This window comes from Rhinoderma darwinii, chromosome 13, assembly GCF_050947455.1.
Source record: "Rhinoderma darwinii isolate aRhiDar2 chromosome 13, aRhiDar2.hap1, whole genome shotgun sequence".
Classification (NCBI taxonomy): domain Eukaryota; kingdom Metazoa; phylum Chordata; class Amphibia; order Anura; family Rhinodermatidae; genus Rhinoderma; species Rhinoderma darwinii.
In genome coordinates, this window is record NC_134699.1 from 62,502,696 (window position 1) to 62,519,358 (window position 16,663).

At 39.5% G+C, this 16,663-nt stretch overlaps 1 protein-coding gene across 1 annotated transcript in view; it reads right to left on the reverse strand.

Annotated features, from left to right (window-relative positions):
• Positions 1-791: 791 nt before the first annotated feature.
• LOC142665540 (uncharacterized) overlaps positions 792-16,663 on the reverse strand; it is a 79,630-nt gene continuing 63,758 nt past the window's right edge. Inside the window, exons 8-10 of the mRNA XM_075845247.1 lie at positions 12,789-12,803; positions 5,945-5,959; positions 792-854 (exon numbers count right to left, since the gene is read on the reverse strand). Of these exons, the coding sequence (XP_075701362.1) occupies positions 792-854; positions 5,945-5,959; positions 12,789-12,803 (93 nt within the window). The remainder of the gene's footprint in view (positions 855-5,944; positions 5,960-12,788; positions 12,804-16,663) is intronic.

Below are 16,663 nucleotides of genomic sequence, written 5' to 3' on the forward strand. Positions count from 1 at the left end.
TTAGCTTTCGTGTCCCTGGCCATGGGTGGAAAATAGAATTTGGTAGAAGATTGTGGCCCAGAATTGTTTGAATCGTGGAGAAAGCTACTTAATCAAGAAGGTTCCTCTTGACCTTAAAGGGGTTGTACAGGATAAAAAATATGGCTATTTTCTTCCAAATACAGCGCCACTACAGTTTACAGGTTTTGTCTGGCATAGCAGATCAGCTCCATTCACTTCAATAGAGCTGAGCTGCAAAACTAGACACAACCTGTGGACAGGGGTTGCGCTGCTTCTTAAAGAAAGCGGCCATGTTTTTCTATACATGTACAATCCCTTTAACAGATAGGGTATGAACATTTCAACATGTCACTTAAGTGTTTAATTCAATTGAAGTGAGAGAGGAAGCCCAGTAGAAGAATGACAACACGCACAACAAAAAGTCAAAGATCTTCTAAGTCACTGTACTGTAGATCTAATTAGACCTTTCTGGCAATGCATTTCTCTATGGTAATGGAAAAAAAATGGAGACGTCAAAAAAAATTAAACCTCTTAATGTGGTTGGGGTCCATTGATGCTTTGTCTTGGTCTAAATATGCAGTTTGGAGGTCATGGGTAGCATTTGAGGTCACGGGGGCGTTGGAAGTTCTATTTAAAAATTAACTTCAAAACATTCTATCAACATCAGAAGAGGTTGTCCACAGCTAAACCTCATGAGCGCCCTTATGAAGTCACAGCTTGGGCCCACCAGATGGAGTAAACGGTGCGAAACCTTGTGGACTGGTCAATTGCACAAGAAGGCTGAATGTACCCTACTGACGTTGGGCTGGACCCTGGGAATGATCTTCAGGTTGCATCTCAAATTCAATTATGTCCTTTGACAAAAAATTGAGAAAATTAATTTTGATTAAACAATTTCATACTAAAGCAGAAGCTCATAAAATTATTACCAGTATTCTGTAACGAAAGCATCTTGCTTGATGGGCAGGGACATTTTAATAGGGTCTTGTCCTTATGGCTATAATACCCATTGTGACAATCTAGACCGAGTGCCTTTACAAGGGCTTTCATGGACCACCTATGTTTCCTCGAGACGTTAACAATGAAAAACAAAGCATTTCTACACTTTGCCAGCCCCTCTAGTAGAAAAAGCACATGTTGTATGGGGGGCAGCACCAGGGTATATGGGGACCCATGGGTTAACGAGTCACAGTAGGCCCACTGTCCAATTTATTCTTTGCTTGACAAACATAAAAGTATGTTTACCCAAATCACCATGGTCCACCTCTCAGGCTCCTGCTTACAGGAGCCTAGGGCTCATGCGGTCCTACCATCATGCACCTTAAGTAAATTTTCTTAAAGTAGACAAATAGAGCAGACCTCTTAGGGCATGGATATTGGCAGAGATCTAATCCTATCCCCTTACCTCCCCACAGACCCTCCTTCTCTACTTCCTATTAGTCTATGGCCTTTGATGCTATTTTTCCTGAATCTTGTACCACAGTTATTTTTTTTTAAATTAAGGTAAGATATTTTTCAAAAAAAAAAATCATAAAAATCCAGAAACGGCATAAAACAATTTTGAAGAAAATGTAAAGGTGTGAGGTGAATGCCACTGGTTGTTGTCACTCATATGTAAGAAGTACATGGCAGTAATGAGAGCCCGGAGGTTATGTTACTCGGGTGTCTTTAGGTTTGGGGAAGATGCTGCCCACGACCTGTTATATCTGCAGGGGTAAAAGTCCCATTAGGACAGTAAGTGACAGTGCGACAATTATTACCGTTAATAAAAATGTAGACTGGATTAATTATATATATATATTACAACCAGAAGCGGTTTGTAGATTATACCCGAGATGCTTAACAAGGGTTAGCCGACAAACTAGGGCCCACCTCAACTGTGCCCACTATGTTTACACAAATAGACGAGGTGACACCGACAGTCCCTCTAAAGACAACCATCCTGTATCCTGAGGAGAATAGGGAAAGTTAGGATCACTCCGAAACCTTGGAAGTTCAGGTACAAAGGGGGGTTACTCATAAGGAGTAGCTCGTCTCAATCTGGTGAAGAAATCCAAAACCCCTACCCGCCTGGTTCGAGTGGTCAGTAGTAGGTTGCTAGGCAAGACTCAGGGATAGAGTAATAATATTTTTAGGGGGGACTGTCAGGGATCATTACCATGTATATTGTTTGCAAAAATATTATCCTTACATATATATATATATATATATATATATATATATATATCAGTATATTACACAAAGAGATTGAATCTATGGAACAACGGAGTCTGTATGAGGAACACGCCTATGGAAGACACCACCCCTGGACACAAGAGGAGTGTACAGATGATCTTACAGATGATCTTACAGCTGATCAGAGCCAATGGGGCTTAAGCACATCCCACCTTCTTACAGAGAATATTCTTTGTAACTCTTTGTTCAATAAAAAGTTAGTTGTCCTTCCTGCTTCACTGAGGGAGGATGTGTACCAACTTGTCTGCCTGGTATATTTCATCCATGCATGCACTCAGTTTCCAATTTACGGAGGTGGTTATTCGGTGTGAAATAAGAGGGAAAAGGAAGTTTACCCTGACAATAATAATCGTAAAGTGTAGTGGGTTATTAAAAACATACCTGGTGTCTAGTGTAATACTAATAATATTCCTGCAGTGTAGTGGATTATTAATAACATCCCTGGTGTCTAGTGTAATACTAATAATATTCCTGGATTGTAGTGGATTATTAATAACATCCCTGGTGTCTAGTGTAATACTAATAATATTCCTGCAGTGTAGTGGATTATTAATAACATCCCTGGTGTCTAATGTAATGCTAATAATATTCCTGGAGTGTAGTGGATTATTAATAACATCCCTGGTGTCTAGTGTTATACTAATAATATTCCTGGAGTGTAGTGGGTTGTTAATAACATCCCTGGTGTCTAATGTAATACTAATAATATTCCTGGAGTGTAGTGGATTATTAATAACATCCCTGGTGTCTAGTGTAATACTAATAATATTCCTGGAGTGTAGTGGATTATTAATAACATCCCTGGTGTCTAGTGTAATACTAATAATATTCCTGGAATGTAGTGGGTTATTAATAACATCCCTGGTGTCTAGTGTAATACTAATAATATTTCTGGAGTGTAGTGGGATATTAATAACATCACTGGTGTCTAGTGTAATACTAATAATATTCCTGGAGTGTAGTGGATTATTAATAACATCCCTGGTGTCTAATGTAATGCTAATAATATTCCTGGAGTGTAGTGGATTATTAATAACATCCCTGGTGTCTAATGTAATACTAATAATATTCCTGGAGTGTAGTGGATTATTAATAACATCCCTGGTGTCTAGTGTTATACTAATAATATTCCTGGAGTGTAGTGGGTTGTTAATAACATCCCTGGTGTCTAATGTAATACTAATAATATTCCTGGAGTGTAGTGGATTATTAATAACATCCCTGGTGTCTAGTGTTATACTAATAATATTCCTGGAGTGTAGTGGATTATTAATAACATCCCTGGTGTCTGGTGTAATACTAATAATATTCCTGGAGTGTAGTGGATTATTAATAACATCCCTGGTGTCTAGTGTTATACTAATAATATTCCTGGAATGTACTGGGTTATTAATAACATCCCTGGTGTCTAGTGTAATACTAATAATATTCCTGGAGTGTAGTGGATTATTAATAACATCCCTGGTGTCTAGTGTTATACTAATAATATTCCTGGAATGTAGTGGGTTATTAATAACATCCCTGGTGTCTAGTGTAATACTAATAATATTCCTGGAGTGTAGTGGGATATTAATAACATCACTGGTGTCTAGTGTAATACTAATAATATTCCTGGAGTGTAGTGGATTATTAATAACATCCCTGGTGTCTAATGTAATGCTAATAATATTCCTGGAGTGTAGTGGATTATTAATAACATCCCTGGTGTCTAATGTAATACTAATAATATTCCTGGAGTGTAGTGGATTATTAATAACATCCCTGGTGTCTAGTGTTATACTAATAATATTCCTGGAGTGTAGTGGGTTGTTAATAACATCCCTGGTGTCTAATGTAATACTAATAATATTCCTGGAGTGTAGTGGATTATTAATAACATCCCTGGTGTCTAGTGTTATACTAATAATATTCCTGGAGTGTAGTGGATTATTAATAACATCCCTGGTGTCTGGTGTAATACTAATAATATTCCTGGAGTGTAGTGGATTATTAATAACATCCCTGGTGTCTAGTGTTATACTAATAATATTCCTGGAATGTACTGGGTTATTAATAACATCCCTGGTGTCTAGTGTAATACTAATAATATTCCTGGAGTGTAGTGGGATATTAATAACATCACTGGTGTCTAGTGTTATAGTAATAATATACCTGGAGTGTAGTGGGTTATTAATAACCTCCCTGGTGTCTAGTGTAATACTAATAATATTCCTGGAGTGTAGTGGGATATTAATAACATCCCTGCTGTATAGTGTAATACTAATAATATTCCTGGAATGTAGTGGATTATTAATAATATACCTGGAGTGTAGTGGGTTATTAATAACCTCCCTGGTATCTAGTGTAATATTCTTTGTGTCTAGTCCAGAATAATATTTCCATATATATTTAACTATCTTACAGAATGTCTTTTATTTATTTTTTACAGGTTCTGGGTTTTGTTGGACTACGTTGGATCATCGTGGGATTCATTTATTACAAATAAAATGGTCATAGGGGGCTGTATTGAGGGAGTCTATATTTCAATAAAGTTTTTTTTAATTTTACTTTATAACAGCGTTAGTAATGGAGGTGTCTGACTGACACCTTTTCATTACTACTGCTAGGGCTTGGTGTCAGCCAGAGGAGTGATATGTACATTTTTGGCTAACACTAATCCCTCCATGTTAATATCCCAGTATTGAACACAGCAGCGGTATCGGGAAGAGACGAGAACTATCAAGAGAAGCCCATCTCATGTGACATGCCGTACCTGGGGCAGCCGCAGGCTGGTGGGAGGCAGAATATATATAATATAATATCAATGGGAGGTAGAAAAAAAACTTGCGTTTCTAGTTTCCGAGCATTTTTCACTGCGTTTTTTGCCCGCTGTCCTTGCATCAGTTTCAATGGCCGCGGGCGAAAAACGCAACGACAAATGCTACAAAAACAAGCATCCCAAAATCTGCCCCTTAACTGTCAATGCTCTAGCTGGAACCCCTGCAAGGTAACGTGCAGCGCTGGTCCATGAGAGGGCAGTGGAGGACGGGGCGTGTCTCAGACTTGTATACAACTTTTCATATGCAAGTCTGAGACAGCGGTGGCCATCTTGGATTCAGGATAGTGGGGACCAGAACGAGGCAACAGAGCAAGGAGAAAGGAAACGATGGACACTAGGTAAGTTAAATACAGTATCATTTTGTAATCGTTAGTTCATATTTTTTTGGGGGGGGAGTGGACCGGAAGGTCGTTTTAAGAATGTTTTCCATCTAGAGATGCCCAATAGGTGACCAAAATGTCCCAATGCCGTTTCTGAGCCCCAGATGCCTCCAGAATGCCATCCCTAGATGCCCTTGGGCTTGTTTATGAACCCCCACATAGCGCCCGCCACTGATACTCAACATTGCTGTGCTGATCTGTGAAGTTGCAGGATACAGAGAGTCTCCATTTTGATTTGTCGCAGGGGCATGGGTACATGTAGAGATGCGGAGCACAAGACTACACCCTCTACAGTGCTATGGCTGTGATCCTGTGGGGAGGAGTAGTTTGTAGAGCAGTGAGAAAGATGGGAATACTTGTCCTGCAGTGGGGGGAAGGGGGCTGTGCAGCTGCACTATGTATCTTATGGATAAAATGTCTCTGCTTCGGATGTCATATTTGCGAACTTCATTAGGGAATACACATTATATATAGAATGAACCACACTGGTTTAATGTAACACTTTACTTACCCCCCGGGCTTGAGGCTAGACATAAAGAATAGAAAATAAACAAAAAGAATTATAAAAGAGATATAAATGGATACAGTATGTACACATATATATATATATATATATATATATATATATATATATAATGTATATATATATATATATATATATATATATATATATATATATGAATAATATTTACAATTGTGTAGAAAAATAATATAATTTTTTGGACTAAAATTTTACAACTTAGTCCCTTCTTTCCGATACAATAAACCTCAAAATATAATGATAGGATTTATATGGTTTCTATGTAAAGGATCTGCCAGACACAGCTTCTGTGTCGACGCCCGTGGTTAATCAGTCTGCACCTAGGTCTGATAGAGTGACTCGATCTGCTACCACTCAGGCTGGTAGGCCCAGGAGTGGGAGAACCTATCACAGCCTGGCCAGATGGTTCTAGCTCCCGCCCTCGGTCTATTTATACCTTCATTTCCTGCTTGTCTTTGCCTGTGATTCTTTCCTGTTTCCTGGCTCTGCTGCTCCTGCTATTATTATTGACCTTGCTTCATTTTGACCCTGGCTTTACTGACTACGCTCCTGCTCTGCGTTTGGTTCCTCGTACACTCCTGGTTTGACTCGGCTCGTTCACTACTCCTGTTGCTTACGGTGTTGCAGTGGGCAACTGCCCCATTTCCCTTAGCTTCTGTGTACCCTTGTTTGTTTGTCTGTCGTACACATATTGAGCGTAGGGACCGTCGCCCAGTTGTACGCCGTCGCCGCTTGTGAAATTTGTGCTAGGTCCAAGACTCACAGGTCCCGACCAGCAGGCTTACTATGTTCTTTGCCCATTCCCCAGAGACCTTGGACCCATATCTCCATGGATTTTATCACCGATCTGCCTCCATCTCAAGGCAAGTCGGTGGTGTGGGTTGTAGTATACCGCTTCAGTAAGATGTGCCACTTTGTGCCCCTCAAGAAACTTCCCAATGCTAAGACGTTAGCTACCTTGTTTGTCAAACACATCCTGCGCCTCCATGGGGTTCCTGTCAATATTGTTTCTGACAGAGGGGTACAATTTGTTTCATTGTTTTGGAGAGCTTTCTGTAAAAAGTTGGAGATTGATCTGTCCTTCTCCTCGGCCTTCCATCCTGAAACTAATGGCCAAACCGAGAGGACTAATCAGTCTCTAGAACAATATTTAAGGTGTTTTATCTCTAACTGTCAATATGATTGGGTCTCCTTAATTTCCCTCGCCGAATTTTCCCTTAATAACCGGGTCAGTAACTCGTCAGGGGTCTCCCCCTTTTTCTGTAATTTTGGGTTTAATCCACGGTTCTCTTCCGTTTTACCTGGTGGTTCCAACAATTCCGAGGTAGATGTCGTTTATCGGGAACTGTGCACAGTCTGGGCCCAGGTTCAGAAGAACCTAGAGGCGTCCCAGAGCATACAAAAGACTCAGGCAGATAGAAGACGTTCTGCTAACCCCTTGTTTGTGGTCGGGGATCTGGTATGGCTGTCTTCAAAAAATTTGCGCCTTAACGTCCCGTCCAAAAAATTAGCTCCCCAGTATATAGGGCCGTACAAGGTCATTGAGGTCCTTAACCCTGTCTCCTTCTGACTGGAGTTACCCCCATCTTTTCAAATACACAACGTTTTTCATGCTTCCCTCCTGAAACGCTGCTCCCCGTCCTTGGCTACCTCGAGGAAACCTCCGGTCCCTGTTCTCACCCCTGGAGGGGTATAATTCGAGGCGGCCAAGATTGTGGACAGCAGGATGGTCCAAGGCTCCCTCCAGTACCTGGTCCATTGGAGAGGATACAGTCCTGAGGAGAGGACTTGGGTACCCGCCTGGGATGTTCACGCAGGGGTATTGCTCAGAAGGTTCCATCTTCGCTGCCCAATAAGCCAAGTCCACCTAGGAAGGGTCCAGTGGCCCCTCATAAAAGGGGGAGTACTGTAAAGGATCTGCCAGACACAGCTTCTGTGTCGACGCCCGTGGTTAATCAGTCTGCACCTGCTCCTATGTCTGATAGAGTGACTCGATCTGCTACCACTCAGGCTGGTAGGCTCAGGAGTGGGAGAACCTATCACAGCCGAGCCAGACGGTTCTAGCTCCCGCCCTCGGTCTTATACCTTCATTTCCTGTTTGTCTTTGCCTGTGATTCTTTCCTGTTTCCTGGCTCTGCTGCTCCTGCTATAATTATTGACCTTGCTTCATTTTGACCCTGGCTTTACTTACTACGCTCCTGCTCTGCGTTTGGTACCTCGTACACTCCTGGTTTGACTCGGCTCGTTCACTACTCCTGTTGCTCACGGTGTTGCCGTGGGCAACTGCTCCATTTCCCTTAGCTTCTGTGTAGCCTTGTCTGTTTGTCTGTCATACACATATTGAGCATAAGGACCGTCACCCAGTTGTATGCCGTCGCCTAGGACAGGCCGTGCCAGTAGGCAGGGACTAAGTGGCGGGTAGATTAGGGCTCACCTGTCTGTCTCCCTACCCCGTCATTACATTCTAGTTTAGCATGTTCTATTACTAAGAGATATGGGACAGTCATTTGTCTCGTATACTAAAGTAAAGTATCTATTGCTTATTAGGTTGTCAATGCAATCCTCTTTATCTAGTAGCCTAATAGTAACATATATTTTTTAACGAATTTTTTTTAAAATCCCTGGTGTTTAGTGTAATATTAATAATATTCTTGGAGTGTAGTGGGATATTAATACGGTAATATACCTGGTGTCTAGTGTAATACTAATATTATTCATGGAGTGTAGTTGGTTATTAATAACATCCCTGGTGTCTAGTGTAATACTAATAATATTCCTGGTGTGTAGTGGGTTATTAATAACATCCCTGTTGTCTGGTGTAATAATAATAATATTCCTGGAGAGTAGTGGATTATTAACCCCTTAGTGACCAGCCCATTTTAGGCCCTAATGACCAAGCTATTTTATTCGTTTTTCTATAGTCGCATTCAAAGAGCTATAACTTTTTTATTATTTCGTCTACATAGCTGTATGAGGACTTGTTTTTAGTGGGATTAGTTGTACTTTTTAATAGCACCATTTTTGGGTACATATAATTTTTTTATTAACTTTTATTAACTTTTTTGGGGGGGATTATAAAAAAAAACCTGAAATTCCCCCATTGTTCTATGCGTTTTTAAATTGATGCCGTTCACTGTGCGGCGTAATTAACATGTTACCTTTATTCTATGGGTCGGTACGATTACGGCGATACCACATATGTAGAGGTTTTTTATGTTTTACGACTTTTGCATAATAAAAACACTTTTGAACTAAAATTATTTGCTTTTGCATCGTCGCTTTCCAAGAGCCGTAACTTATTTATTTTTCCATCAATGTAGTGATTTTTTGGGCTTGTTTTCTGTGGGACGAGACATAGTTTTGATTGGTACTGTTTTGGGGTGTATGGGACTTATTGATTCATTTTTATTATGACTTTTTTGGGGGGCAATGGAAAAAAATTGCAATTTCGCCATTGTTTTTTGTGTTTTTTTTACGGTGTTCACCTTGCGATTTAAATTACATATTAACTTTATTGATGGAGTCATTGCGGTCGCGGCGATACCACATATGTGTACTTTTATTTTATTTTTACACTTTTACACTTTTATTAATAATCTTTATTTCACATTTATTTTAATTTTTTTTAGTCCCACTAGGGGACTTTACTGTGCGATCTTCAGATCGCTGCTATAATGCTTTGGTATACTTCGTATACCAAAGCATTATTGCCTGTCAGTGTAAATCTGACAGGCAATCTGTTAGGACGTGCCTCCGGCGCGTCCTAACACGCTTATGTACAGGGCAGACCTGGGGGCTTTTATCAAGCCCCCGGCTGCCATGACACCCCATCGGAGACCCGCGAATGCATTCGCGTGCCGCCGATGGATGCCCGAGGGAGCTCACTCCCTCTGTAAACAAAGTTAAATGTTGCGGTCGCTATTGACGGCGGCATTTAACGGGTTAAACGTCCGCGATCGTAGTAAACTTCAATCGCAGGCGTTGGAGCAGGAGCCCAGCTGTCATCAGACAGCTGAGCCCCGGCTCCAGCCTGCACGGGAGACCCGTGCAGGACTTAGACTAGGCTCACGTGAAAAGGCGTCAGCCTAGCCTAAGGCCCCTTAGTAACCAACGTAAAAAGGCGTATTGGTGGTCACTAAGGGGTTAATAACATCCCTGGTGTCTAATGTAATACTAATAATATTCTTGGAGTGTAGTGGGTTATTAATAACATCCCTGGTGTCTGGTGTAATAATAATAATATTCCTGGTGTGTAGTGGGTTATTAATAACATCCCTGGTGTCTGATGTAATAATAATAATATTCCTGGAGTGTAGTGGGTTATTAATAACATCCCTGGTGTCTAGTGTAATACTAATAATATTCCTGGAGTGTAGTGGGTGATTAATAAAATCCCTGGTGTCTAGTGTAATACTAATAATATCCCTGGAGTGTAGTGGGCTATTAATAACATCCCTGCTGTAAAGTGTTATACTAATAATATTCCTGGAGTGTAGTGGGTGATTAATAACATCCCTGCTGTATAGTGTAATACTAACAATATTCCTGGAGTGTAGTGGGTGATTAATAACATCCCTGCTGTATAGTGTAATACTAATAATATTCCTGGAGTGTAGTGGGTGATTAATAACATCCCTGCTGTATAGTGTAATACTAATAATATTCCTGGAGTGTAGCTGGTTATTAATAACATCCCTTGTGTCTAGTGTAATACTAATAATATTCCTGGAGTGTAGTGGGTTATTAATAACATCCCTGGTGTCTAGTGTAATACTAACAATATTCCTGGAGTGTAGTGGGTTATTAATAACATCCCTGGTGTCTAGTGTAATACTATTAATATCCCTGGAGTGTAGTGGGTTATTAATAACATCCCTGGTGTCTAGTGTAATACTAATAATATTCCTGGAGTGTAGTGGGTTATTAATAACATCCCTGCTGTATAGTGTAATACTAATAATATTCCTGGAGTGTAGTGGGTGATTAATAACATCCCTGCTGTATAGTGTAGTACTAACAATATTCCTGGAGTGTAGCTGGTTATTATTAATAACATCCCTGGTGTCTAGTGTAATAATAATAATATTGTTGGAGTGTAGTGGGTTATTAATAACATCCCTGGTGTCTAGTGTAATACTAATAATATCCCTGGAGTGTAGTGGGTTATTAATAACATCCCTGGTGTCTAGTGTAATACTAATAATATCCCTGGAGTCTAGTGGGTTATTAATAACATCCCTGGTGTCTAGTGTAATACTAATAATATTCCTGGAGTGTAGTGGGTTATTAATAACATCCCTGGTGTCTGGTGTAATAATAATAATATTCCTGGAGTGTAGTGGGTTATTAATAACATCCCTGGTGTCTAGTGTAATACTAATAATATTGTTGGAGTGTAGTGGGTTATTAATAACCTCCCTGGTATCTAGTGTAATATTCTTTGCGTCTAGTCCAGAATAATATTCCCGTATAGATTTAACTATTTTACAGAATGTCTTTTATTGGTTTTTTTGTGTTGTTTTTTTTTTTACAGGTTCTGGGTTTTGTTGGACTACGTTGGATCATCGTGGGATTCATTTATTACAAATAAAATGGTCATAGGGGGCTGTATTGAGGGAGTCTATATTTCAATAAAGTTTTTTTTAATTTTACTTTATAACAGCGTTAGTAATGGAGGTGTCTGACTGACACCTTTTCATTACGACTGCTAGGGCTTGGTGTCAGCCAGAGGAGTGATATGTACATTTTTGGCTAACACTAATCCCTCCATATTAATATCCCAGTATTGAATACAGCAGCGGTATCGGGAAGAGACGAGAACTATCAAGAGAAGCCCATCTCATGTGACATGCCGTACCTGGGGCAGCCGCAGGCTGGTGGGAGGCAGAATATATATAATATAATATCAATGGGAGGTAGAAAAAAAACTTGCGTTTCTCGTTTCCGAGTATTTTTCACTGTTTTTTTCCCACGGTCCTTGCATCAGCTTCAAAGGCTGCGGGCGAAAAACGGCGTGAAAAACGCAGCGACAAATGCTACAATAACAAGCGTCCCAAAATCTGCCCCTTAACTGACAATGCTCTAGCTAGAACCCCTGCAAGGTAACGGGCAGCGCTGGTCCATGAGAGGGCAGTGGAGGACGGGGTGTGTCTCAGACTTGTATACAACTTTCCATATGCAAGTCTTAGACAGCGGCGGCCATCTTGGATTCAGGATATTGGGGACCAGAACGAGGAAACAGAGCAAGGAGAAAGGAAACGACGTACACTAGGTAGGTAAAATACTGTATAATTATTCAATCGTTAGTTCATTTTTTGGGGGGGGGGGGGGGTGGACTGGAGGGTCGTTTTAAGAATGTTTTCCATCTAGAGATGCCCAATAGGTGACTTAGATGCCTCAATGCCATTTCTCAGCCACAGATGCCTGCCCTTGGGCTTGTTGATGAACCCCCACATAGCGCCCGCCACTGATACTCAACATTGCTGTGCTGATCTGTGAAGTTGAAGGATACAGAGAGTCTCCATTTTGATTTGTCGCAGGGGCATGGGTACATGTAGGGATGCGGAGCACAGCACTACACCCTCTACAATGCTATGGCTGTGATCCTGTGGGGAGGAGTAGTTTGTAGAGCAGTGAGAAAGCTGGGAATACTTGTCCTGCAGTGGGGGGAAGGAGGCTGTGCAGCTGCACTATGTAGCTTATGGATAAAATGTCTCTGCTTCGGATGTCATATTTGCGAACTTCACTAGGGAATACAAATTATATATACTGTAGAATGAACCACACTGGTTTAATCCAACTCCTCTTTACTTACCTCCTGGGCTTTAGGCTAGACATAAAGAATAGAAAATAAACAAAAAGAATTATAAAAGAGATATCAATATAAATGGATACAGTATGTACATACATATATATATGAATAATGAATAATATTTACAATTGTGTAAGAAAATAATATACATTTTTGGACCAAAATGTTACAACTTAGTCCCTTCTTTCCGATACAATAAACCTCAAAATAGAATTATAGGGTTTATATGATTTCTAGTTTAGCATGTTCTATTACTAAGAGATGTGGGACAGTCATTTGTTTCGTGTATTGAATTAAAGTATCTGTTGCTTATTAGGTTATCAATGCAATCCTCAATATCTAGTAGTCTAATAGTAACATATGTATTTTTTTTAACTCATTTTTTTGAACACATAGCTTGAACACGAGCACAAGTAAAATATTACAAGATATATAAAATCCAATAGTTACACCCATATAAGCAACACGAGTGCAGAATCTTTTCATACTAACATGACATGCAAGGTAAAAGCGGCATTTTAAGTATCATCCATATACCGCTAAAACATAGTCCAGCAATAGAAGAGCAAATCGAAGTCACAGAACTAAGAGTTAAGCAAGATGAGACCCATAGATACCAGATTTTATCAAACTTCCAAGGACATTTCCTATTTTGATAAGACTACTCTCTCATACGGAATAATGTTATTTACCACGGACTTCCATTGTGTCATCGTCGGAGATCTATCCTCCATCCATCAGATGGCTATATCCATTCTTGCTAAAAATAGCGTTTCTCACAAGAATATTCTTGTATGACTGGGCCATTACTCCTCTTGCAGCAGTCCCAGTAGGCAAACCGCTGGAGTAACAGGGACATCCCGAGAATTTTTTTTAGCTATGAAGGATGTGATCACACCCTCCAAAAAGAACTAATAAATGGACAATCCGAAATTAGATTAAAAAATTTGCATTCGGTGTATGACATCTTTGGCATTCCGAATGAGAGAGATGTCCCATCCGATGAAGGCTAACAGGAGTCAGATAGCACTGATGTGGTATATACAGTTGGGTTAATCGGTTGTTTACCGAGGAAGATACATCCATACGTGATTCCAGTGCTTCCTCCCATTCCTCTTTAGACAAAGATGAAATAATTGCCCTCTAAGCTGCTTCTATGGATATTAGCTTCGAATCTAGTTTAGAGGTAAAAAGGTGGGTGTATAGTGCTGATATGATACCTATAGGGCCTTGTGTTTTCAGAATTCCAATTATTGGAACATTGGCTATTATGGGACCATCCCTCTGGATAGGCCATCATTAGATGATCGGTCGGGGTATGACTCCCGGGACCAACTCTGATCAGCTATTTTCAAGGGGTGCAGCGCTCGTACTAGCGCTGCTTCCCCTTTATTTCTACTTGCTCACTGTAAATCATAGGCATGTAAAAATCAGCACTTCACAGGTGTTGAAGCCTTTTCTCCCTTTAAAGTGAATGGGAGAAGTCTGCAAAACCTGTGAATCACCGCTACTTCCATGTCGACGATTCACAGTAAGCAAGAAGAAGTAAATGCGAAGCACCGCTCGTACGAGCGCTGCACATCCTTGAAAACAGCTGATTGGCGGTTGTCCCGGGAGTTGGACCTCGACCAATCAGCTATCCTAAAAATAGGCCATGAGTTTTAAGCGGCTGGATAATCCCTTTATATCCTAAGCGCAATTCTCCCAGTGTTTACGTTGGGATATTCTGGTTTCCTTCTATACTCCAAAAATATACAGATAGGGTATTTAGATTGTCAGCCCCACTAGCGATACATAAGTAACTAAATAAATAATTGGTTATTGATAACATCCCTGGCGTCTAATGTAATATTAATAATATTCCTGGAGTCTAGTGGGTTATTAATAATATACCTGGTTCCTAGTGTAATACTAATAATATTCCTGGAGTGTAGTGGGTTATTAATAACATCCCTCGTGTCTAGTGTTATACTAATTATATTTCTTGAATTTAATCAGTTATTAATAACATCCCTGGTGTCTAGTGTTATACTAATAATATTCCTGGAGTGTAGTGGATTATTATTAATAACATCCCTAGTGTCTAATGTAATGCTAATAATATTTCTGGAGTGTAGTGGATTATTATTAATAACATCCCTGGTGTCTAGTGTTATACTAATAATATTCCTGGAGTGTAGTGGATTATTATTAATAACATCCCTGGTGTCTAGTGTTATACTAATAATATTTCTGGAGTGTAGCGGATTAATAATAACATCCCTGGTGTCTAGTGTAGTACTAATAATATTCCTGGAGTTTAGTGAGTTATTAATAATATCCCTGCTGTCTAGTGTAATACTAATAACATCGCTGGTGTCTAATGTAATAATAATAATAATAAAAATAATATTCCTGGTGTATAGTGTAATACTAATAATATTCCTGGTGTCTAGAGTAATACTAATAACATCCCTGGAGTGTAGTGGGTTATTAATAACATCCCTGGTGTCTAGTGTAATACTAATAATATTCCAGGAGTCTAGTGGGTTATTAATACCATCCCTGGTGTCTAGTGTTATACTAATAATATTCCTGGAGTGTAGTGAATTATTATTAACAACATCCATGCTGTTTAGTGTAATACTAATAATATCCCAGGAGTCTAGTGGGTTATTAATAACATCCCTGGTGTCTAGTTTAATACTAATTATATTCCTAGTGTCTAGTGTAATACTAATAATATTCCAGGAGTGTTGTGGGTTATTAATAACATCCCTGGTATCTAGTGTTATACTAATAATATTCCTGGAGTGAAGTGGATTATTAATAACATCCCTGGTGTCTAGTGTTATACTCAGAATATTCCTGGAGAGTAGGGCGTTATTAATAACATCCCTGGTGTCTAGTGTAATACTAATAATATTCCGCGAGCATAGTAGGTTATTAATAACATTCTTGCTGTCTATTGTAATGCTAATAATATTCCTGGAGTGCCGTGGGCTATTAATAACCTCCCTGGTGTCTAGTGTAATACTAGTAATATTCCTGGAGTATAGCGGATTAATAATAACATCCCTGGTGTCTAGTGTAGTACTAATAATATTCCTGGAGTGTAGTGGGTTATAAATAATATCCCTGGTGTCTAGTATGATACTAATAACATTACCCGGTGTCTAGTGTAATAATAATAATAATAATATTATTCCTGGTGTCTAGTGTAATACTAATAACATCCCTGGTGTCTAGTGTAATATTAATAACATCCCTGGAATGTAGTTGAATATAAATAACATCCCTGTTGTCTAGTGTAATACTAATAATATACCTGGAGTGTAGTGGGTTATTATTAACATCCCTGGTATCTAGTAATAAACTAATAATATTCATGGAGAATATTGATTATTAATAACACCCCTGGTGTTTAGTGTTATACTAATAATATTCCTGGAGTGTAGCAGATTAATAATAATATTCATGGTGTCTAGTGTAGTACTAATAATATTCCTGGAGTGTAGTGGGTTATTAATAATATACCTGGTGTCTAGTGTAATACTAATAACATCCCTGGTGTCTAGTGTAATAATAATAATAATATTCCTGGTGTCTAGAGTTATACTAATAACATCCCTGGTGTCTAGTGTAATATTAATAATATACGTGGAGTGTAGTGGGTTATTATTAACATCCCTGGTGTCTAGTCTTATACTAATAATATTCCTGGAGAGTAGTGGGTTATTAGTAACATCCCCTGGCTTGACGGGGATTCAGTCGTTGAGCAGACTGAAGGTAGGTAAAGTTCTTGTGATCGGTGAAGATCAGGATGGGGTGAGCAGCGCCCTCTAGAAGATGTCTCCACTCCTCCAGAGCCAATTTGATGGCCAGTAGCTCCCGATCTC